Source organism: Lonchura striata, chromosome 21 (genome assembly GCF_050655825.1).
Source record: "Lonchura striata isolate lonStrDom1 chromosome 21, ASM5065582v1, whole genome shotgun sequence".
NCBI lineage: Eukaryota > Metazoa > Chordata > Aves > Passeriformes > Estrildidae > Lonchura > Lonchura striata.
The window spans coordinates 2,386,232-2,408,306 of record NC_140723.1 but is presented as its reverse complement, the minus strand read 5'-3'; the positions used below and the strand labels follow the sequence as shown (position 1 = coordinate 2,408,306).

Here is a 22,075-nt window from a genome sequence, read left to right as displayed (position 1 = left end):
CTTGGCTTAGGACATCTGAGCAGATCTATTAAAATGTACTTTTTTTTCCCCTCTCTAAAGGTGGATAATGCAACAGGCACACACACACACAAAAAGCCAAAATAAATGAACTCTCTTATTTCACTGAAAACCACTGGTGCCTGTGCAGGCCCCTCCCCACAGCCCTGACCAGGAGGACAGCCACGACATACCTTGTTTCAGCTTTTTGGTTATTGTCACTTGACATTTGATGCACTTCTTCATCCTCCTGGAGCATTCTGCCACAAGGAGAGATGACAATGAAACCCACAGCAGACTGATGAAGACCAGATTTGAACAACCTGAGGCCTCCCTGGGTGATGAAGGGATTGCTCCTGCACGGAATGAGGTCGCTCCCTGCTTTCTGAGCTGTGCCCTACTCTTTTATTTCATTTTTCCCAGGTCAGCAGCAAACACAGCACCTTTAAATCCCCCCTGCTCTGTGCCCCTGCAGCTCTGGGGGAAGAGGATGAAGCTCTGAGCAAACTCCCTGTGCTCACTCACTCTGTGCCTTTGAGATGAACTTGCTGGCAAGTCTGACAGGCTGCCCTTCAATCAGCTGAAATCCTGAAGAGTGAAGAGTTAGGAAAGCCAGAGGAGAGGGAAATCCTTCTCAGGAGGTTTCTGGGGGATAAAGCACTGACAGCCACAACTGGCTTTCCCTCTGAATTACCCAGGCACCTCTAAGCCCAACAAAGCTGCCTGGAGTCCCAAGCAGCAGGTGGGCAGAACATTCTGTGTTTTCCAGAGATAACTTTGGCTGCCTGAGATGCTGAAATCATGCTGGGGTTGCTTCAGGACACAAACAGCACAAAAGCTCTGTGTCTGAGCAGGGCTGGATTTCTGACAGGGCAAAGAGGGAGGCTGGGAAGAAAACCATTAAAAAAAAAACCAAAACCAGTGTGGACTCACCTTCACACACAATACTGTGCTGGCATGGGAAGAAGTGGATGAGCAAGGCCAGCTCTGAGCACACCAGGCACTCTGTGGGCACTGCCACGCTGGAGACGCTGAGGTTGGTCATGGTGTTGGGCGTGGTGTGCACACGGCGAAGGCTGCAGGTGATGGTGGAGCTGTCAGAGGAAACCTGCTGATCCCTGCAAGCAGGAAATGTGAGAGATGGGAGCCACAAGCTCCTTCAGCACTGGGTAATGTCAGATTAAGCCTTTTCCTGACCCAGGGATGGGGTAACTGAGAGGTGCTTTAAAAACATCTTTCATTGTTCTATTTCTCAAAAGTATTTCATATTTTTTTTTGGTGATTTATCCTATAAAACTTGTTTCTAATTCAATTTTTCTTATCTCAAAATTTACATGCAGATATTTACATACATACAATGTGAACTCTCTGTTAAGTTTTAAGAATTTTCTGCAAATCCATTTCCCACGGGTAACACTGAGTTACCCCTGGGTTACCCCACAGAGCAGCACAGGCTCAGGTGGATAAACCTGGGAACCTTCCCTGCCCTGCTGGGACAAGCTCAGCTGGGATCCTGACTAGTTCTGCCCAAAAAAGAAAGGAAAAGAGCAGGGATCTCTAATTTATATCCATTTACACAAATTGAAACTGCTATTTTGGAGGTAACAGGAAGGTAACAGCACAGTCATCTGCAGAAAACAGATAATAATAACAATAATGAGACAATAATAGTAATAATAATGAGAAATGTCAACCTGACAGAAATGACATTTTTTAAGCAAAAAACCTCAGTCCAACACGTATTCCACTGAGAGAATTTCCATGGAAAGTTTTTTTCACCTGTTATTTGCAGTGGGCAATGAGCAGGGCTGGGGGGCTCCTCCTGCAGCAGAACAGCACAGCCTCTGTGCCCTCAGATCAAACAGAACCCCAGATAAAGCCAGCTTTGAGTTGCCATACTCTCCTTTTGGCATTTCCTCAGCTGTTTCTCTTATCAGCTTCAAAACAAACCTTCATCCAGCCCTGGAATAAATCCTGGGGGTTTTGGTGCCCACTCTTGTTGTGCTCTCTTTAAATGTCTGCCAGTGAGGATCAGATGGAAATAAAACAGAAGCCAGGACTGCTCTGCAAAGCTGCTCTCAGTGGCCTCAGAGGCTCCTCAGATTGCACAGAGCCTCGTTAATCTGCTTTTCCCAACCCTTCCAAACTCAGCACACACCCTCACATCACCCTGCAGCCACCCCAGAACAAACAGGGTGTGCTCAGGGTGACATCCCTGACACACCTGGGCTGGGGGAAACTCTGCTTTGCAAGGGTTTTTTCCTGAGCCTTACCTGAATTTCTGGGAGAAGTCTTTGACAATCTGGACGATTCTTCCATCTGTGATGAGGTCCAAAGGAGACTTTCCCCGATGATTTGCATAATTAATATCTGCTCCTTCTTGTGCTAAGTAGCAGGCAATGGCAGTCCCAACGTTCAGCTCCACATTTCCCAGGAAGCCAGACGCCTGCAGCTGGAAGAAATTGAGAAAAACCCTCTGTCAACAGAAGAAGCTTCTGATCCTCTGCTCTGACTTGCATCAAAATCGAAATAAAGCCTTAAACCTTGTACTTAAAATTTGGAAGTGCAACTTTTTGAAAGCACACAGAAATTCTTGTTGTCTTTATGTAAATAATGGGTTTAAATCTCACATTGCAGGGCCAGGGGTGCCTACCTGGTGCAGATCCCTAAAAATCAGAGAAATGGGCATTCACTTCTTGAGGGAGAAGGATATGTAAATATCCTTTTCGTAAATAATGTGTTTTTTGCTATATGTAAATAATGGGTTTAAATCTCATATTGCAGGGCCTGGAGTGCCTCAGAGTGACCCTACCTGGTGCTGATCCCAAAAATCAGAGAATCCCTCACCTCTCCAGGGAGGGAGAAGGATATGTAAATATACTTTGTGTAAATAATGTGTTTTTTGCTTTATGTAAATAATGAGTTCAAATCTTACACTGCAGGGCCAGGGGTGCCTCAGAGTGATCCTACCTGGTGCTGATGCCTAAAAATCAGAGAAATGGGCATTCACCTCTCCAGGGAGTGAGAAGGATATGTAAATATCCTTTGAATAAATGTAAGTAATGGGTTTAAATCTCACATTGCAGGGCCTGGAGTGCCTCAGAGTGACCCTACCTGGTGCTGATCCCAAAAATCAGAGAATCCCTCACCTCTCCAGGGAGGGAGAAGGGAGAAGCTGGGGCCCCACAGAACTGCTGCAGGGCCTGAAGTGACAGCTGCTTCAGGAGCCAAATTCTGATGTGCATGATCCCAAATAATTTCAAGTCAAGTCACATATTCCACTGACCTAAACAGCCAGAGTGGGTCAGTCAGGGCAAGTAAAATTAGCTGGGAAGGAATCTCCAGCATGTGGAGCTGGTGTTACTGTACATAAGCCTGGGAATGGCAGCACGGATCCTGTGCAGGACATCAGCTCCTGCTGGCCTGGAAAGGAGCAGGGTGCAGGAGCAGTGCCTGGGCTCTGCAGGCACCAACAGCTAAAAAAGAGGAATGCCTGCTTGCACTTAGTCTAATAACTTCAAATATAATAATAATAGGAATAGGAATAAGAATAGGAGGAAGAATAGGAGCAGAAGAAGAGGAGGAAGATGAAGAAGAGGAAAGAAGAAAGAAGAAGAACAGCAAATTATCAATAATAAAAATAATAAATTAATGATGAATAATAAAATAATTAAATATATTAAAACCATAACAACAACAATAAGAATAATAAATAAAATAAATTAATAACAATATAAAAGTTAATAAAAATAGATAATAAAATCATTAACATGCAACAAAAAAACCCGAACAAAATCACCACCACCGCCACCATAATAATAGTAATAGTAATAGCAGTAATAACAAGCACAACAACAATTTATGCTGGATTTGCAAGTGAATTAAAAGATCCCTGCACCTCTGGCCCATACAGCAGTGATTTCCAGATCTTTACATCCATCCATCAATTATATTATATTATATTATATTATATTATATTATATTATATTATTTATCTGTATATATATACACACATTCAGTATCTGTGTTAATATATAAGTATATAGAGATCTGTATATATTATATATATATATATACACACTCTAAATATATATTTTTATATATTATATATACCACATTCTGTAACATGCAAATATGTATAATATCACTTATATATTATATATACTTCACAATCTTCATATATAATATAATATAATGTAATGTAATGTAATATAATATAATATATAATATCATATATATATTATCTCTATATATAGATATATATTATCTATACATACACATTCTGTATATATATAGACATAATATATAATCTATTATATATACTATATATTACTTTATATATTCTACATATTATAATATATATGATATATTATATATTCTATATTATATAATATATATAATAATGTATATATACCACACACACATATACATATACACACACACATATATATATATACACGTGGTATATATATAAAATATACACACACCACATTCTATAACACATAACTATATATCCCATAGGTCATATACATTCAATACACAATATATGTAGTGTGTATTATATATATGCTATATATTATATATGATAACTATTATTTTATGTATTCTATATAATATATAGAATATATTATATATTTGATATATTATAAAGAATATATATTAATATATGATATGAATATATAATATATACAATAATGTATACACACCACATACATATATGTAGTATATATATTATATATATACCCGCCATATCTATACACGTGGTATATATATAATACCCAGGGCCCACACTGCGCAGCACAGCCCGATGTGCCCCAGACATTCACACGGACGCCAGTGCAGGTCTCGCTGCCCGTCCTTCCCGTCGCTGACCTTGGCCAGCAGCGCCGCTCCCGTGTCGCCGCCGCGTTTCTGCAGCGCCAGCGCCAGCAGCTGCTGCCGCTCCAGCGCCATGTGCATGGCCGTGTCGCCGTCCTCGTCCTCGGCGTTGACGTCGCTGCCGCGCTGCACCAGCAGCTGCACCATGCCCACATGGCCCTGGATCACGGCCAGGTGCAGCGGGCTCTGCCGCCGGCTGTTCCTCACGTTCAGCTCGCAGCGGCCCTGCAACAGCAGCAGCATCGGCAGCTGCGGCAGCTGCAGCATCCGCAGCAACTGCGGCATCCGCAGCAACAGCAGCATCCACAGCAACTGCGGCATCTGCAGCAACTGCAGCACCTGTAGCATCTGCAGCATCCGCAGCAACTGCAGTGACTGCAGCAACAGCAGCAGCATCGGCAGCTGCGGCAGCTGCAGCACCTATGGCAACAGCAGCATCCGCAGCAACTGCAGCATCCGCAGCAACTGCGGCATCCGCAGCAACTGCAGCATCCGCAGCAACTGCAGCATCCGCAGCAACTGCGGCATCCGCAGCAACTGCAGCATCCGCAGCATCCACAGCAACTGCAGCATCCACAGCAACTGCAGTGACTGCAGCAACAGCAGCAGCATCGGCAACTGCTGCAACTGCAGCAACTGCAGCAACTGCAGCACCTGTGCAACTGCAGCAACTGCAGCACCTGTGCAACTGCAGAAAGTGCAGCAACAGCAGCACAGGGGGATGCAGCTGCGCAGCCGCGAGCCTGGGGCCTGGCAGCTCCCAAATCCAACTTGGAGTGAGATTTTACTCTGCTCCTCACAAGGAGCACCGATTTGTCAGATAATAACAAATTGTTATTTATTGTTTATGTAACACCCTTTTCTGACCCAGAGATGGGGCAGCTGAGAGGGGTTTGAAAAACTTTTATTTAGGTAGGGAAATAATTTGGAACAGGCTCTTCCCTAACTTCTTTTCTCCAAATGCTTTATAATTAATACCAGATAAAGCATGGAAGTTTTCTTGGTCCATCTCCTCCCTGCACCTGGTTTGGCACTGGAGATTTGAATTCACTCTGATAAAGAAGTTAAATCTGTTTGTCACTTAAAACAGAAAAGGGAAACCAGGGTTTATCAGTGCTCACTCAGGAGTAGGTGGGAAATGTGAGGCTTGGGAGTGGGACAGGTTTTGTTGATTTTGGTTTTGAGTAATTTCTTACCTCTTTGATGAGAATTTCAGCCACTTCCATGTGGTTATTGAGAGCAGCAAGGTGCAGGGCAGTGAATCCATCTTCCTTTTTGGAGTCCACCAGCTGCCGAGCCCTGGCCAGAATCTTCTTGATGGCTCTACAGAGTTGGAGAGGTTATTAAAGATGGAAGAATGAATTTCTGCCTCTCCTGCTCAGGAGTCAGCAATGTCTGTGTTTTACCAGGTGGTTCTGACAGCAGCAATGAAGAGCAGTCCCTTCAACCCACAAACTGAATTACAAAAATACGACTAAAGCCCTCAGTTGTCTTTAATAAAGTAGAGAAAAGCCACATTGCTTTGAAAATTATGAGCAGATTTATCTCTGGAGGAGTTCCAGAGGCTCCCAGGATTTACTAAGACCCAAACATCTGAGACTGCCCAGGAGCAGAGAGACTTCCCAGCCTGGGGAAGCCTGAGAGAGGTGGGAAAAGCAGGCAGGAGGTTCCTGTGAAGGAGGCCAACAACCCTATCCAGCCATGTTCAAACCAAAGAAATGTTTAACCAGCCACCCAAAACCCCACCTGCCACCTTCTTATCCAGCCAGCACAAATTAACATCTGCAAAAGGCATAAAAATGGAAAAAAAAAAAAAAAAAAAAAAGGCAAGGTGACTCACAGCTTGTTGCCTTTCAGGGCAGCATAGTGGAGCAGGTTGAAGCCTTGACAGTTCTGGACAGTGAAATCGATGTTGGGAACTTCCGTGAGGATCTCAATCAGGACTTTGTGGTCCAGGGTGATAGCATAATGCAGGGGGGTGTCTCCCTGGGAATCCTAGCCATGGAGACCAAAGCAAAGCCAGGTTACCAACCTCAGAAACCCCAAGGAAAGCTGCTGCAACTCCTGAGGGGCTGACCCAGCCCAGAGCAGCCCCACCAGCACACAATAAACCCGAAAAATGGGCTGGGTCCAAGTCACCATCACTGCCTGCCTTAAAAATGTTAAAAATCTTGTTTCTGGGAATAGGAGTGTGGGTACAGCACACAGGAAGAGCAGCTCAGCTCTCCCTGAAAGCCTGAGGCCAGCAGAAAATGCTCATGTGATGAAGAAGGGGCAGACTCAAAGCTGAAATTTCAGGATACTGAAATTCAGGAATATTTCCCAGTGCCTTTTCAAAGGAGAAATTTGAATTCTACAAAGCCACAGACGGTGTGAGACATAAAGAAGTAAATTATTGTTGTTAATAATGAAGGGATGGGACTGTTTTTGGGCTAAGAACTATTTATTGTTTAGATAAACATTAGTCTCAGAGGTTGTGAGATTTTAAGGGAGTTGGCAATAGCTGAAGAGTAGTCACGAGTTCTTTGTTATAAGGTAATTTATAATTTTTTAACCTGATAGATAGTTGTTACAAGGTTTATTCTAGTTTTCTAACTTATTACCTTTACTTAATTTTGTTGCACTGTGGATACTTTTATCTTATGGGTTTCTGTCTCATGTCTATATATATGTTTCTATTGTAACTTCTAAATTCTTAGCTTATTTTATAGAACTACACTTTACTAAACTCTACTATTTTATCAACACAATTCCTTACTTAAGGTATATTCTTACAACTACAGAAACATGTTTATGATTTTTTTGCTTAATGTTCGTGTACTGTATTTTTACATTCATCTAAGCTTCTCTCGAGGCTGTAAATCAAAATTTCTCACAGAGAAGCACCTCCCAACCTCAAAAAAAAATCCCCAAAAAATTCCTCCAACACCTCCCTGCCCCGAATGGCTGCAAGCCAAACTTACTGGGAGGTTGACATCACAGCTGAGCTGGCAGAGGGCTCGGACCACCTCGGTGAAGCCCTGGCTGACGGCGACGTTCAGCGCTGTGCACTTGGCATTGTTCAGCAGGTCTGCACTGGCCCCCTTGGCCAGCAGCACACGGGCAACTTCAGCTTGGTTCCTGGTTTAAAGCAAGGGAAAAAACAGATTTCAGTCGCTCCACTCAATCCTTTGTCTTTTGCAAAGCAACAGAAATCAGGTTTTGTATCCTCTCGGCACCACCCTGCCTCCTCTCAGTGTTAAAAAAGCTGTTGTGCTTTGTTTTTTTATTGTTAGGGTTGGGATGAAATGTGTGAGATGGTATTTCTTGTTTGGATTCAGATGTTTATTCGTTTTTATCTATTAGTTTTTATCTGTTACTTAGTTTTATCTATTACAGTTTTATAAACTGTGAGTTCTAAAGTACTGTAATAAACTAAAAAATGGTGCTGCATTTCTTTCTTTATAAGCTTTTTTAAGGATAAACTAATTAAGAAATGATACTTAAAGTACCTTTATTTTAACTTAATAACTAACTACTTGTGGCTTGTAATGTGGATTTTTAAAATCTAATTACACAATAGTACTTAAATTCATGAAGAGAGAAGGATTCGTTTCTGCTTTAAAACTTTGTTTTATATATATATTACTGTATTCTAAAACTTTAAACTTTAAATTTTCTACTATGTGATATTACACACATCTATTTAAACTATACACTCATAATCTTAGTTTTATCATTTAATTTTGGAAGCTTTTTTCACAGCCTCAGGTCAAATGCAGTGTTCTCTTGGGGGTCAGTGCCTGTCAGCACAGAAAGTCTAAAAGTAACCAGGGTTCCAACATAAAACCCCACAAAACCTTCCTAATTAATTATTAATTCCTAATAATGCTCTCTGCTCTGAACCAACAGGAATTCCCACTCTTAAGGATGAATTCTTCCCTGCTAACTGATGATACAACTCAAAATCCCATCTTGCTCTGGAAATCACAAACTTAGAGAAACCAACCAGACAAATTGATCTGAATCCATTACATCCCCTTGAAAAAAAATGTCATCACTAAAACCTCCTTATCAATTTTATTTTCCTTTCTGATTCCCCCTGAAAATTCCTAGCATGGAAACCAGCCAGCTGTGAAGGATAAGAAATCTTTGTGCTAAGAAATCCCATGCTAGATAAAAATCTGTGGAAGAGGTTTTACAGTGACTTCTGGGAGCCAGAGAGAAGTTGGAGAAGAGGATCCATGTTTACCCCTAGGAAGAATTTTATACCAAAGTCATTGACATGGAAACCAAGGAAAAAAGAAGGATAAATAAGAGAAACCTGCAGCTGCCTATTGCAATGAGCACTTGGTTTTTCTCTTGTGACCAGTGAGTAAACTTAGGAGTTTTGTAAGAATGTATAAAAAGCATGCATGAATAAAAATGGGTTTAAAACCTTCTGAAAATGGAGTGCTGCTCTGTACTGTGACCATCTCAAGTATGACAGAAATCCTTCTGGATAGAAGGATGCTGCTGTAGAGGAAGAAATCCTCCTGTGGGCTGAAGCTCAAAGGCTAATTCCCAACATGGAAAGCAGAGGAAAGCTCCCACCAGAAGGAAGAGAGATCCATTTGGATCCATTTGGATCCAGGACAGAGGTTTTCCATCAGGGACAGCAGCAGGGGAGGTGTCCTACCCAAAGGCTGCGTAGTGCAGCGCCGTGTCCCCCTCGTCGTCACGCAGGTCCACGCTGGCATGCGCCTGCAGCAGCGTCTTCACCACCTCCAGGTGCCCCTGGTAAGAGGCAATCTGCAGGGCAGTCCTGCCCTGGTTCTTGGCATCCACCTTTGGGAAGGGCAGAGACACAGAAAATTAGGGATGGCCTCGCTGTGCCCGGAGCAGGGTGGGAACAGCCCAGGAACCCCACGGGTCCGTGCCCTGCTGGCTCCTCTGCTGGCCAGCAGCTCCCAGCTGAGCCTGGCCCAGAACTTTCTGCAAGGGGAAGGGGGCAGCACGTTCAGCCAGGAGGGGAGAAGTGAGAGGGCAGAGCTGGCAGCTCTGTAATTGCAGAGCCCTGCTGCCAATCCGCTCCTTGATCCCTGTGCCAGCAATTCCCTTCCCCGGGGGACAATGGGTGAGGAAATCCAATTAGCTTTGCAGAAGGCTCTGGAGGTGCCAAGTCCCTGCTGTGCTCTGCTGCTGCAGGGACTTCAGGGGGTGCAGGGACATCTCAGGGCTCAAGTGCTGCAGTGAGAGTTTTAGAGAATTCAAAGCACTGAAGGACAAAAAAAAAACAAAGCAAAGCAGTGGAGGCTAAGGAGAGGAGAAAGAGGCACAAAACCTCAGCAGATTGGCAAGGAGAGCAAATTAATAATCCAGTAATAATCCAGGTTTTACCCCTGCAGCAGTCAGAGCACAGGAGGGGCAGCACTGCCCTGGATAGGCTCAAAATGATGGGTGAGTGCTTTGGGCAAAGAGGAATGCGAGGTCACTGCTGCTCTTCCACTTACACCAGGCAGACAGTGCTGATAAGCTGGAAAAACCCTGCCAAAGCAATTTCAATTTGCTCTAAGTCAGCCTCAAATCCAGCCTGATCTCTCTGTAAAACTCAAATAGAAATAGCTAATTTATTAATACAAATATCAGAGTAGAAATAGAAGCCAAATAAAAACAACTGATCATATAATGGATTCTTTACTCCTGGGACTTTCCTATCTGGGATCAATCTGGGAACTGCAGGTATTTGTGTCTCCTTCCCATCCCCAGAAGTTTATTTATAAACTTTTATTTATTTATAAACTTAAATTTAAAGAAGAGTAATAATAAATACCAGACAAATGATCACTAAATCAGCTTCATGAGACTCTTTCAGAGCTGATCCTGGGTCACAGCCCCACACTCCCAACAAAACCTCTTTTTGTTAGCCATGGTTTCTAAGCACACACTGCTGAAGACATTGGTGGTTTGGGATTTTCTGCCCTGTTCCTGAAGGAGTTTCAGGAGATGGGATCCTGACATTTTGGCACTCTGGGAGCACAGAAATCGTCCAGCAAGGAGTCCAGCCCAGCCCCCTGCTCCAGGCAGACAGGAGATAAGACACTGCACAGATCTGGGCAGCTTTTCTCCCTCCTGATTGCAACAATGGGATTTCACAAGGTCCTCTAAGGACAGGCACAAGCCCTGCCTTTCTTTTCCAGCAGATCCTCTGATTCCTGCTCCTGTTTTCCTATAGATAAACCCCTTTCCTCCTCATTCTACAGCTGCAGTGGCCACACAGGAAATCTGGGAAAAGCCAGCTTGGGGAAGGTGCTGTAAGGAATTCAGTTCAGATTTACTGCTACAATCTAGAGGCATAAAATATGCACATTTAACTTGTGAATTTAATCCTAAATTGCAGCAAAATAATATTCCAGTTGTTAGGAGATACCACTAAGCCTGACAAATCTATTGTTTTTCTCACATCCTTTTCCCTGCTTGACTACAAAATTTTATGGTGATGTTTTAAAGAGGAGAAACAAAGGAAAAATATCCATTTTTGTCTTCCAAACTTGCCTTGTCTGGGTATTTCTGGAGGAGCTCCCGGACTTTGGCTGCGTTGTTGAGGGCTGCACAAATGACCAGGCACCCTGCATGCTCTGACTCTGTCCTCTGGGACAGCAGCTTCTCCAGGACAGTCACCAAAGTACCTGAAAAGAGACAAAAATGGACCTGTCACCCCCCATCTCTCAGTGTTTGAGGGGACACAGGTGTCACAGCTCCCCAGCACTGCAAAGTCAAAAAATCTTGCAAGTTCTGCCTCAAGTCTGACTTGAGCAAACAGTTCCAGATCCATCTATATCAGGAAAACAAAAAAAAATCCTGGCAAGTCTGTGCTCTCTCCCACACGATCCTGACATCCAAAGGAAATAAGGATGGTCAGGCCACAAAAAAAATGTCTGAGCAGATGTGAAAAGCACCAAAAAAAAAATCCCCTCCACGCACCTTGTGATCCCAACCTCGATTTGAGGGCAGATTAGGCAAAACAATTGATTTCACAACAGTTCCACGCACAGATCTGGGAATATTTCACAAACCCTCAAGAATCAGTGTCCTTGTACAGGAAACTGAGGCACAACAGGGATGAGGCAAATACTGAACCTAGGGCAGAACTGTGCTTAGCAATTCTGAGTCCTACATTCTCTATTCTTCTGTTAAACCCAGCATTTCCAAGTCCTAAAATCTGTATTTTCCTGTCAAGGTCAGTTTGCTGTGCCCAGTAAGGCACAGCTGGGTTTTATTCTGTATTTTCCCATTAATTCCAGCATCTCCATGTCCTAAATCCTGCATTTCCCCATTAATCCCAGTGTTTCCCAGTCCTAAATCTTGTATTTTCCTGTCAAAGCCAGCTTTGCTTGCCCAATAAGGCACAGCAAAGTTTTATTCTCTATTTTCTCCTTAATCCCAGCATTTCCCAGTACTAAATTCCAGTGAGTCCTAAATCCTACATTTTCCTGTTAATTCCAGCATCTCCAAGTCCTAAATCCTGCATTTCCCCATTAACCCAAGCATTTCCAAGTCCTAAATCCTGCATTTCCCTATTGTTCCCAGCATTTCCTAATCCTAAATCTTGTATTTTCCTGTCAAGGGCAGCTTTGCTTGCTCAGTAAGGCACAACAAAGTTTTGGTCTCGATTTTCTCATTAACCCCAGAATTCCCAAGTCCTAAATCCTGCATTTCCCCATTAACCCCAGCAACTCCCAAGTCCTAAATCCTGCATTTCCCCAATAACCCCAGCAATTCCGAAATCCTGCATTTTCCTGGTAATTCCAGCAATTCCCAGCCCTAAATCCAGCATTTCCAAGTCCTAAATCCTGCATTTTTTAAAAGCCCAGCTTTGCTTGCCCAGTAAAGCACAGCCAGCTTTTAATTCTCCATCCAGGGATGAACACCTGGATTTTGCCACCATCCAAAGAGCTGGACCAAAGATGTCCCAGCCATGGTGGGACCGGGTTTGTCCCTCACTTTTGGGCTCCTTGGCACTCTCCGTGGTCATCAGGTTGGCCTCCTCCTCCCTCTGGTAGGCTGTCAGGCAGGCAGGGTTGAAGGTCCAGGACTGTCCCCCCACTGACACTCGCAGATCTCCGTCCCCGTAGACCTTGATCACCTTCCCAATGTGCCCCAGGGTCTGTAAAGAAAAAAAAGGATTTTTTTTTTTTTCCCCTCCCCACCCTCCTCAAAGCTGCAGTTCCCAGACCTAAAGCCAGGTTTGGTTTTTTATTTTTTTTTTTTTTTAAATTTTTTTTGGGTTTATTTTTTCGTAAAGCTGCAGCTCCTGCTGTGTGAAAAGAAGCACTGGACAAGTGACACACTGACAGACAGCTCCCACTTCGAGGACACCAGAGGGTTCTCACCAGGTTCTCTCTCACTGGTTTGCCATGGAATGGTTTTCCCACTGGAAAAGGCTGGGGAGGGAGGTGCTGATAGGAACTGATCCAGCTGGGATTGGGGATGGTTTCCTCTGGGCTTCAACTGCTCCTGGAGGAACCCGAATCCCACTTTTTAGCCACGCTGGGCTGATTTTTCCACCTCCCTGCCTCATTCCAGACAGTCAGGGAGGCCACGAGAGGACTTTGCTGATGGAAACCTCTAACATGAGTTGGTGGCACCAAATCCTTTTTGCTGGATTCCCCCGTGTCCCCTTCGGGTGCCGTGGACACGACGGCGTCACCGAGAGCCACCAGCACCAGGGGCTGGGCAGGGACATCCCAGCAGGAATTCTGGAAGGGGGACAAGCCCATGGCTGAGTGCTGAGGGCCTGGGGAAGCTCAGGAGGTTACTGGACTGTCCTGGAGCTGGAACTGGCGTGCACTCACAGGTGCCATCTCATCTGTCCACTCCCCATGACCAGGTTGGAACCTCTTCACTGTTTCCATATCATCTATCACCCGGACCACATCACCAACCCAAAAGGTGTTGAGCTACAAGAAAAAGAAAGTCATAAGGTTTTGGGGGATGGAGCCACACACACACACACAAAGAGACAAAAAATCAGCCCCTCCGCCCCACTCCCAAAATCCCGACAAACAAGACACCCACTGAGTCAAAAAACAGCATTGCAAAACATAAATGCAGCTACCAAGAAAGCTCTGTTACCCCTGAGCTGCAAAATAAACACAGACCATTTAAGTAGGGAAATAATTTGGAACAGGCTCTTCCCTAACTTCTTGTGCTCCAAATCCTTTATAATTAATACCAGATAAAGCATGGAAGTTTTCTTGGTCCATCTCCTCTCTACACCTGGCTTGGCACTGGAGATTTGAATTCACTCTGATAAAGAAGTTAAATCTGTTTGTTATCTAAAACAGAAAAGGGAAAGCAGGGTTTATCTGTGCTGGGAATTTGCCAGATGCTCCCTCTGCTCACTGAGCTAGGAAGGGAGCAGTGTCAAAACACACTTTTCAGAGCAGACTGATTTTCTGCAAAACAGTCTGACACTGCATTTTCCACTGGAATTAGGAGTTTTTAGCATTGTGACCTTGCTCAGGTCAGAATTTTGTGGTCTTCCAGCAGCTTCTTCCATACCTAATTATCTCTATTTCTAATTATCCACTTCTCAAAGTCCTCAAACCTCTGGGGAAGGCCAGAGCTGTGAGCTTTGGAAATGCAGCCACAAAATTAGAAGGGCTGGATTAAAGACTCGTAAGAAATCAAAGAGAAGTGAGACAGAAATGCAAAAGAGAACAACGTGGAGACACAAAACACAGAAGAACAAAAACAACCAAAGGGAAGTTATGTGGGGGAAAAGGTTCATCACAAGGGCAAGGCAGCTGCAGAAGGATGAGGCGCTGGAAGCTGAAATTAAGAAATGCAGTTTACCATCAGGACTTGCAAATGCAAAAGTTCCCAAATTGTGTTTGGGAAGAGCAGGGTGTTCCTTCAGCACCTCTGGGGACACCCTGAGCCCGAAGCAGCAGGATCAGAGAGCTCCTGCAGCACTGCCAGACCTACCTTGGTCAGGGCTCCAGGGTGGAAGGTCCAGCGGGTCTCACTGTTGAACTGGACCCTCACGTCCCCCCTGTCCGTGATCCTGTGCACGGTCCCCGTCTGCCCAATGAACTGGGGACAAAAAAAGGAAAGAGGGGAAATTCCCTCAATAAATCACCTTCTTTAATAGTGGGGAAAGAAGGTATGTGAGGCTAAATCACCCAGCATTTCCCATCCACAGTGCTCCCAAACCTTTGCTCTGTATTTTCATACTAAGAGCAGCATTTCCCAGTCCTGAACTCTGGGTTTTCCTGTTAATTCCAGCATTAGCAAGTCCTAAATTCCTGTGAGTCCTAAATTCAGCATTTTCCTGTTCATCCCAGCATTTCCAAGTCCTAAATTCCTGTGAGTCCTAAATTCTGCATTTTCCCGTTATTCCCAGCATATCCCAATCCTAAATTCTACATTTTCCTGTTAATCACAGTATTTCCAAGTCCTAAATTCCTGTGAATCTTAAATTCTATATATTCCTGTTAATCCAAACATTTCCTAGTCCTAAACTGCTGTGAGTCCTAAATTCAGCATTTTCCTGTTAATCCCAGCATTTCCAATTCCTAAATTCAGCATTTTCCTGTTCATCCCAGCATTTCCAAGTCCTAAATTCCTGTGAGTCCTAAATTCTGGATTTTCCCCATTAATCCCATCATTTCCCAATCCTAAATTCTGCATTTTCCTGTTAATCCCAGCATTTCCAATATCTGCATGAGATGTAAACATTATTTTTCTACAAAAAGGAGGGGAAAGGCTCCTCTAAAAGCTCCTCTGAAAGAGCAGCATATTGGGGGAGGAGGGGGATAGGAATACCAAGTGCAGAAATGCTTGGAAATGCAGCACAAATTGTCCTTTCCAAAGGACAGAGGTGGGCAGGGAATCCAACGTTGTTCTGCATTATAAAATACCAGCAAGGCAAACTCTGAGAGGGGGAAAAAGGGGCCAGGCACACAAAATAAAAATAAAATTGTGTGGCGCAGTTCTAGATCAGGTCCTGAGCAGCTCATGGTTTGTAAATAGGTGAAAAATGCCAATTTCTGAGGTGACAGGAGGTTCCTGTTTCTCTGTTTAGTATCCCTGTCTACCCCCCAAAAACAGGAATTGAGGAGCACAGAGGTTGAACAGCCAACAACAGACACAGCAACACCCAAAATCTACAGCTTTGGGGGTGCATTCCTGAGCTGGAATTAAAAAACTCAATGCTCCACTGGCAGCTTTGTTAAAGTTCATCAGAAGATGCCAAATCCCTGCCTGCCAGGCTGAAAAAAAAAAACCCAAAAAAAGAGGATGATGCTCAGTTAAGAGATTTCCACATTGAAACTGAAATCACAGCATTTGCCTTGACATTAATTTAAAGTTTCAAAAAGTCTGCTCACCTATAGGGCAGGTTGGGCCAGGATAGATATTTAACATATCTTGATGATTTTATAGTATTTATTGATGCAATTTACAGTAATAGATGCCATTTCTATCTTTATTTCCTCCACTCTCTGGGTTTTTTTTAAATAACAGGTGACAGCAGACTGATAGCTCTTCAATTTAAAGGCAAGACTAAGCTCCAAAAATATGATATGGGCTGAGGAATTTTAGCCCTGGCCAAGGACAGAGCCCAGTGCTGACAAAACACACAACTTTAATTACCACTAATGCACAGCACAAAAGAAGCCAAACAAGGAATGGATCCAGAACAGCAAAGAAAAGATCTGTGGCTCATTTAAAAACAAACAAATCAGCTTTTTTTTTTTTTTTTTTTAAATTTTTTCTCATCCAACAGAGCCTAAAAATAACTCTGACTCCAGCGTCCTATCACTAAAAAAATCTGCATTTGTGGTTCAGTTCAACTCTGAGGTCACACGAAGCTGTCCTGAAGAAGGAGGGAGAGGCTGGGATTGGAGCCAGGGAGAATCCAGGAATTACCTCAGCCATTTTGGGGTTCCAGCCTCCGTGGCCCTCCTGCATCTCCCGCAGGATGTCGATGTCCAGCAGGCACTTGACCTTGTCCCCGTGCTGGAAGGGATGTCTGTCCGTGCTCTCCTTCCTCTGCAGCTCAGCTGGCTTCCCTGGGGACAGCAAGGACAGCAGCCACGGGCATGCAGGGGCACTCACACACCCCCGTGCCTCCCTGCTCCCTTACAAGGGTTAAAAATTTACATTAACTGGGGGAGAATGGGGCAAACCCCTTTCTGTGCCCCATACACTCTATAGGGCAGCAGAGAAATCAGGATTGAACTCTAATTATATTAATAATTGCATTATGTTACAATTCTATTTCACAATTACAATTCTATTTTACAAGTCTATTTTATAATTACAATTATATTATAATTACAATTATATTAATAAAACATAAACAGCTCTAACTTAACCCATTTTGTCTCTGGGTGCCTCACTGCCTTCCTTACAAGGGTGAAAATTAACATTAACTGGGGGAGAATGGGGCAAACCCCTTTTCATGCCTCAAACACTTTATAGGGCAGCAGAGAAATCAGAAGGATTTAATTCTAATTATATTAATAATTACATTATATTAATAAAACATAAGCAGTTCTAACAAGACCCATTTTGTCTCTGGGTGCCTCAGTGGCTTCCTTACAAGGGTGAAAATTAACATTAACTGGGGGAGAATGGTGCACACCTCTTTTCGTGCCCTATACACTTTATAGGGCAGCAGAGAAATCGGAAGGATTTAATTCTGATTATACTAATAATTGCATTATATTTTACAATTAGACTATATTAACAAAACATAAGCAGCTCTAACAAAACCCATTTCGTCCCTCTGCAGAGCAGGGAATGCCTCTCAGGCCATGGCAGACACCAGGAGCTGTTCTTAGCAATCCACTCACCCACAACTGTTCAGACATGCCCACACAGCACCCAAAATTAATTCTCCCCTGCACAGGCAGGCACAGAATTCACTCTGAGGAGTTCCTGACCCTCCCACCCATCCCATGCAGCCAGACCCTGGAATTAAGCTCCTCATCCAACCATGCTCTTGCCAAGGTGCTCAGGGAGAGAAAAGTTTGAAAAGGACTGGTAAAAGTCTTCCTGAAAAGTTTTGTCTGACAAAAACCTTGATTTTGCTGCTGCAAACACCAGAACAAACCCCTCTGTTTTCCTTCAGGGGAGCCAAAGATGGTCCCTGCACCTCCTTAAAAGAAAAACAACCCCACAGATAAATTACACCTGGGTAAAAAAAAAGCTTCAAGTCCAAAAGCACAAGGAGTTTCCTTGGACTTAAGAGGAAAGGGGGATTGCAGCAAGCTGCCAGTACAGACATCACCTTTTCCCACCACTTTTTCTAATTTTTGGCTGTTCCATTCTCCAAAGTCTCCCTTTGGTCACATTCCCCCTTTTGGCTCCACCAGGAGTGTGTTTGTTCTCTAAATGCACAGAGAACAGCTTGCCTGAAGAATGGAAAGCTTTGGATTGACAAATGTAACCAAAGTGAGGAAAGTTGGGTTTTCTGAGGCAAAGTGGGAATTTCCTGCATTTCCAGCAGAAATTCCTTGGGACAGAACTGTGGGTATCTGCTGCTTCAAACTATTTCATGAACCACTCTGAGATCAAGCAATATGTTCACACACAAACCAAATTCTCTCAAATGATGCTCGTTATGTGGGAATTTTAGAAAATCAGGAGGTGGTTTTATGCCTTCCGAACAAAAACCGGCTCCAGCGCCAGCAGCCGCATGAATCCTCAACAAAGACTCCACCCGGCAACGATCTGCCTCCACCCACCTAATTTTGGGAGGTGCTCCTTGTAGTAGAAGCCCCCAGAAGCCTCCACAGTACATTTGAGGTCCACTTTTCCCTTGTGGCCCACCCTGTAGACGTTGGTGGTTCCATCTGCCCAGGTGACGCTGGCGACGCTGCGGCCGGTCTCCACGTCCCAGCCCCGGATATCGACCACGCGGCCGGTCTTGCCCTCACCCCCTGAGGGGAAAAGAAGAGCAAGTCAGGAAAGCTGGACCATGAGACAACTCATTTGGAGTGATCAGGAGGGAATCTTGGCGTTAAATTTGCTGAAAACCAGCGAGCTGTTCATTTTGGAGTGATTCCGTGGAGAATTCCTGGTGTGCAGGAGCATGGCCCAGTTGGGGAATAAACACACGGTGTCATGGCACCACACTGTGGCAATAAAAATAGCCAGCAGTGCTGCAAGATCCAAGATCCAAGTGCTAAAGATCCACCCAGGATCTTTACATCTCTCCCCAACACCATCCTTGTGCTGCAAGATCCAGGATCCAAGTGCTAAAGATCCACCCAGGATCTTTACATCCCTCCCCAACACCATCCATGCTACAAGAAAATAAAGACTCCTTTCTTCCTGAAAAATCTTTAATTGATAGTGGAAAGTTCATCTGACTTTGTGCACACTATCCATTTTCTTTTGGAGTGTTTGGAATGTCATTATTTGGATACTTTTGAGAACACGGAGGAGAAATTCTCTCTAAGGAGGGTTTCACGTGTTGCACTAGTGAAGGACTCGGAGGTTATTGGAGAGTGGTTCCTGCTTTCTGCAGGAAATGTGCTGCAAGATCCAGGATCCAAGTGCTAAAGATACACCCAGGATAATTAAATCTCTCCCCAACACCATCCATGTGCTGCAAGATCCAAGATCCAAGTGCTAAAGATCCACCCAGGATTTTTAAATCTCTCCCCAACACCATCCAGGTGGGAGGACATCAAATAAACTTGTTTTTCTTCAAGCAAGGAGCCTGAAGACTCCAGAAGAGGAGGATGAATGTGGGGAGGTAAATCTGGCTGGGCACTGGGACGTGCTCTGATCCAAGAGACAACACTGAGCCTTGTGCAGGCAATCGGAGCTTGCAGATTCCCAATTTGGGCAACCCCAGCACCTCCCCAAACAAGGACAGCAACATCTCTCTCACTGAGGAACTTCTGATCATCTGCAAAGTCCTGAAATGGAAGAGCTTGAAGGAGCTGAACTCCTCATGTAGCACAAGACAAGGCTGGGTTCTGCTGGCAGTTCCACTCGTGACAAGACCACGGCTTGGATGGGGCAGCTCCACCAAAGCCAGAGGAGCTGAGGGGTGGATTTTGGGTTCCTCCCACGGCTCCTGCTCAGGGAGCTGCTTTCAGGTCAGCAGCACCGTAAGCAACACAAGTCTCAGACATGTAAATGCTGCTGTGATCTCAAAAGGATGGATAAGCTGAACTGAGCATAAGCTGATTGACCCTCAGACCCTGCAAGCATCCTCATCCTCCACTGAACCCAGAGCTGCAATAAATGGCAGAGTCAACTCTGGAAACCTTTGAACTTTTGGCTTAATTCTTCAGGGGCTGTAAACATCCCGGTGTGTGTGCGGGGCTCTGGGACAGAGGGGCAGGAAAGCTCCCTGAGCCCCAGAGCAGCACACACAGATTGCTGCCACACCCCAAAAGCAGATTTAAAAAGGCATTTTTGTCCCACTGCGCTTCAGGTTTCAATTCCTGCAGAAAGCAGGAACCACTCTCCAATAACCTCCGAGTCCTTCACTAGTGCAACACGTGAAACCCTCCTTAAAGAGAATTTCTCCTGTTCTCAAAAGTATCCAAATAAGGACATTCCAAACACTCCAAAAGAAAATGGATAGTGTGCACAAAGTCAGATGAACTTTCCACTATCAATTAAAGATTTTTCAGGAAGAAAGGAGTCTTTATTTTCTTGTAGCATGGATGGTGTTGGGGAGAGATGTAAAGATCCTGGGTGGATCTTTAGCACTTGGATCTTGGATTTTGCAGCACATTTCCTGCAGAAAGCAGGAACCACTCTCCAATAACCTCCGAGTCCTTCACTAATACAACATGTGAAACCCTCCTTAAAGAGAATTTCTCCTCACTGTTCTCAAAAGTATCCAAATAAGGACATTCCAAACACTCCAAAAGAAAATGGATAGTGTGCACAGAGTCAGATGAACTTTCCACTATCAATTAAAGATTTTTCAGGAAGAAAGGAGTCTTTATTTTCTTGTAACACGGTGTGCATGTAGAATTTGACACAAGAACTCCCAGGATGATTCCCAGTGGTTTTCACATCTAAGAAAGAGGAGCAGCAAAACTTCCTCCCCACAGCCTGCACATGGTTTATGTCACAGATATGTGACAAACAAACAAGAAAACAGAGGATTTTAATTCCTCTAAAGAACAGGCATCACCTGAGCAACTCCCCTAGAAGCTGCTGCTCAGCATGCGGATTTTCAACGAGCAATTGGTAAAAGAATATTTTATATATATATATATATATAAATTTATTAGATATACATTAAAAAATATTTTTTATAGAAATATGTGAATATATAAATAGGAATAAAAACAAAATAAAATTATAAAAACAAAATAAAATGTAAAAATAAAAATTAAAAAATAAAATATAGAATATAAAATATAAAATATAAAATAAAATAAAAATATAAAATATAAAATATATAAAATATAAAATATAAAAATTTAAATATATATTAAAAAATCAAATTGTGTTCTACAGGACATCCCAAAAGCAGCTTACCATCCTGGTTACCCCACTCCCAGTCAGGCCCACGGACCACTTTAGCCCCCTGGAAAGTCCCTTTTAACGTGATGCGAGTCAGATTCTGCCGAGGGCTGACAAGGACCCTGGAAAAACAAAATCAGAGGAAAAAACTGAATTTTTTTGCTGCTGTAGACACTGCCAGAGCTCTGCTCCAGCTGAGCTTCACCTCAGGGTCGTGGCATGGAGGCACTGATGGAGCTCAGCACCTTCTGTGAGCAGGAAAGCAGAGCAGCTCGGAGCAGCAGGGCTGTGGCTGGACATCCTCAGGATCCCAGAGAGCTCCCCACATCCCACATCCCCAGGATCCCACAGAGCTCCCCACATCCCACATCCCCAGGATCCCACAGAGCTCCCCACATCCCACATCCCCACATCCCCAGGATCCCACAGAGCTCCCCACATCCTCAGGATCCCACAGAGCTCCCCATATCCCACATCCCCACATCCTCAGGATCCCACAGAGCTCCCCACATCCCACATCCCACATCCCCACATCCCCAGGATCCCACAGAGCTCCCCACATCCCACATCCCACATCCCCACATCCCCAGGATCCCACAGAGCTCCCCACATCCCCAGGATCCCACAGAGCTCCCCACATCCTCAGGATCCCACAGAGCTCCCCACATCCCACATCCCCCATCCCCAGGATCCCACAGAGCTCCCCATATCCAAATCCCACATCCCCAGG

At 44.2% G+C, this 22,075-nt stretch overlaps 1 protein-coding gene across 8 annotated transcripts in view; it reads right to left on the bottom strand.

The window, feature by feature from the left end:
* Nucleotides 1-22,075, bottom strand: part of MIB2 (MIB E3 ubiquitin protein ligase 2) — a 51,187-nt gene that overhangs the window by 3,806 nt on the left and 25,306 nt on the right. For 6 of the 8 annotated variants that reach the window (XR_014949766.1, XM_085558726.1, XM_021529854.3 and 3 more), the window contains 15 exons: nucleotides 21,361-21,467; nucleotides 18,591-18,785; nucleotides 16,768-16,910; nucleotides 14,824-14,931; nucleotides 13,689-13,793; nucleotides 12,838-13,000; nucleotides 11,389-11,522; nucleotides 9,533-9,681; nucleotides 7,839-7,995; nucleotides 6,716-6,870; nucleotides 6,072-6,198; nucleotides 4,870-5,100; nucleotides 2,271-2,449; nucleotides 931-1,115; nucleotides 192-257 (listed from right to left, as the gene is read on the bottom strand). Coding sequence is in view for 6 of the 8 variants with exons in the window: in XM_085558726.1 (XP_085414852.1) it covers nucleotides 192-257; nucleotides 931-1,115; nucleotides 2,271-2,449; nucleotides 4,870-5,100; nucleotides 6,072-6,198; nucleotides 6,716-6,870; nucleotides 7,839-7,995; nucleotides 9,533-9,681; nucleotides 11,389-11,522; nucleotides 12,838-13,000; nucleotides 13,689-13,793; nucleotides 14,824-14,931; nucleotides 16,768-16,910; nucleotides 18,591-18,785; nucleotides 21,361-21,467 (2,204 nt within the window). In the remaining 2 variants the exon portion in view is untranslated. The remainder of the gene's footprint in view (nucleotides 1-191; nucleotides 258-930; nucleotides 1,116-2,270; nucleotides 2,450-4,869; nucleotides 5,101-6,071; nucleotides 6,199-6,715; nucleotides 6,871-7,838; nucleotides 7,996-9,532; nucleotides 9,682-11,388; nucleotides 11,523-12,837; nucleotides 13,001-13,688; nucleotides 13,794-14,823; nucleotides 14,932-16,767; nucleotides 16,911-18,590; nucleotides 18,786-21,360; nucleotides 21,468-22,075) is intronic. The other 2 variants (XR_014949767.1, XM_021529855.3) reach the window with 1 other exon arrangement.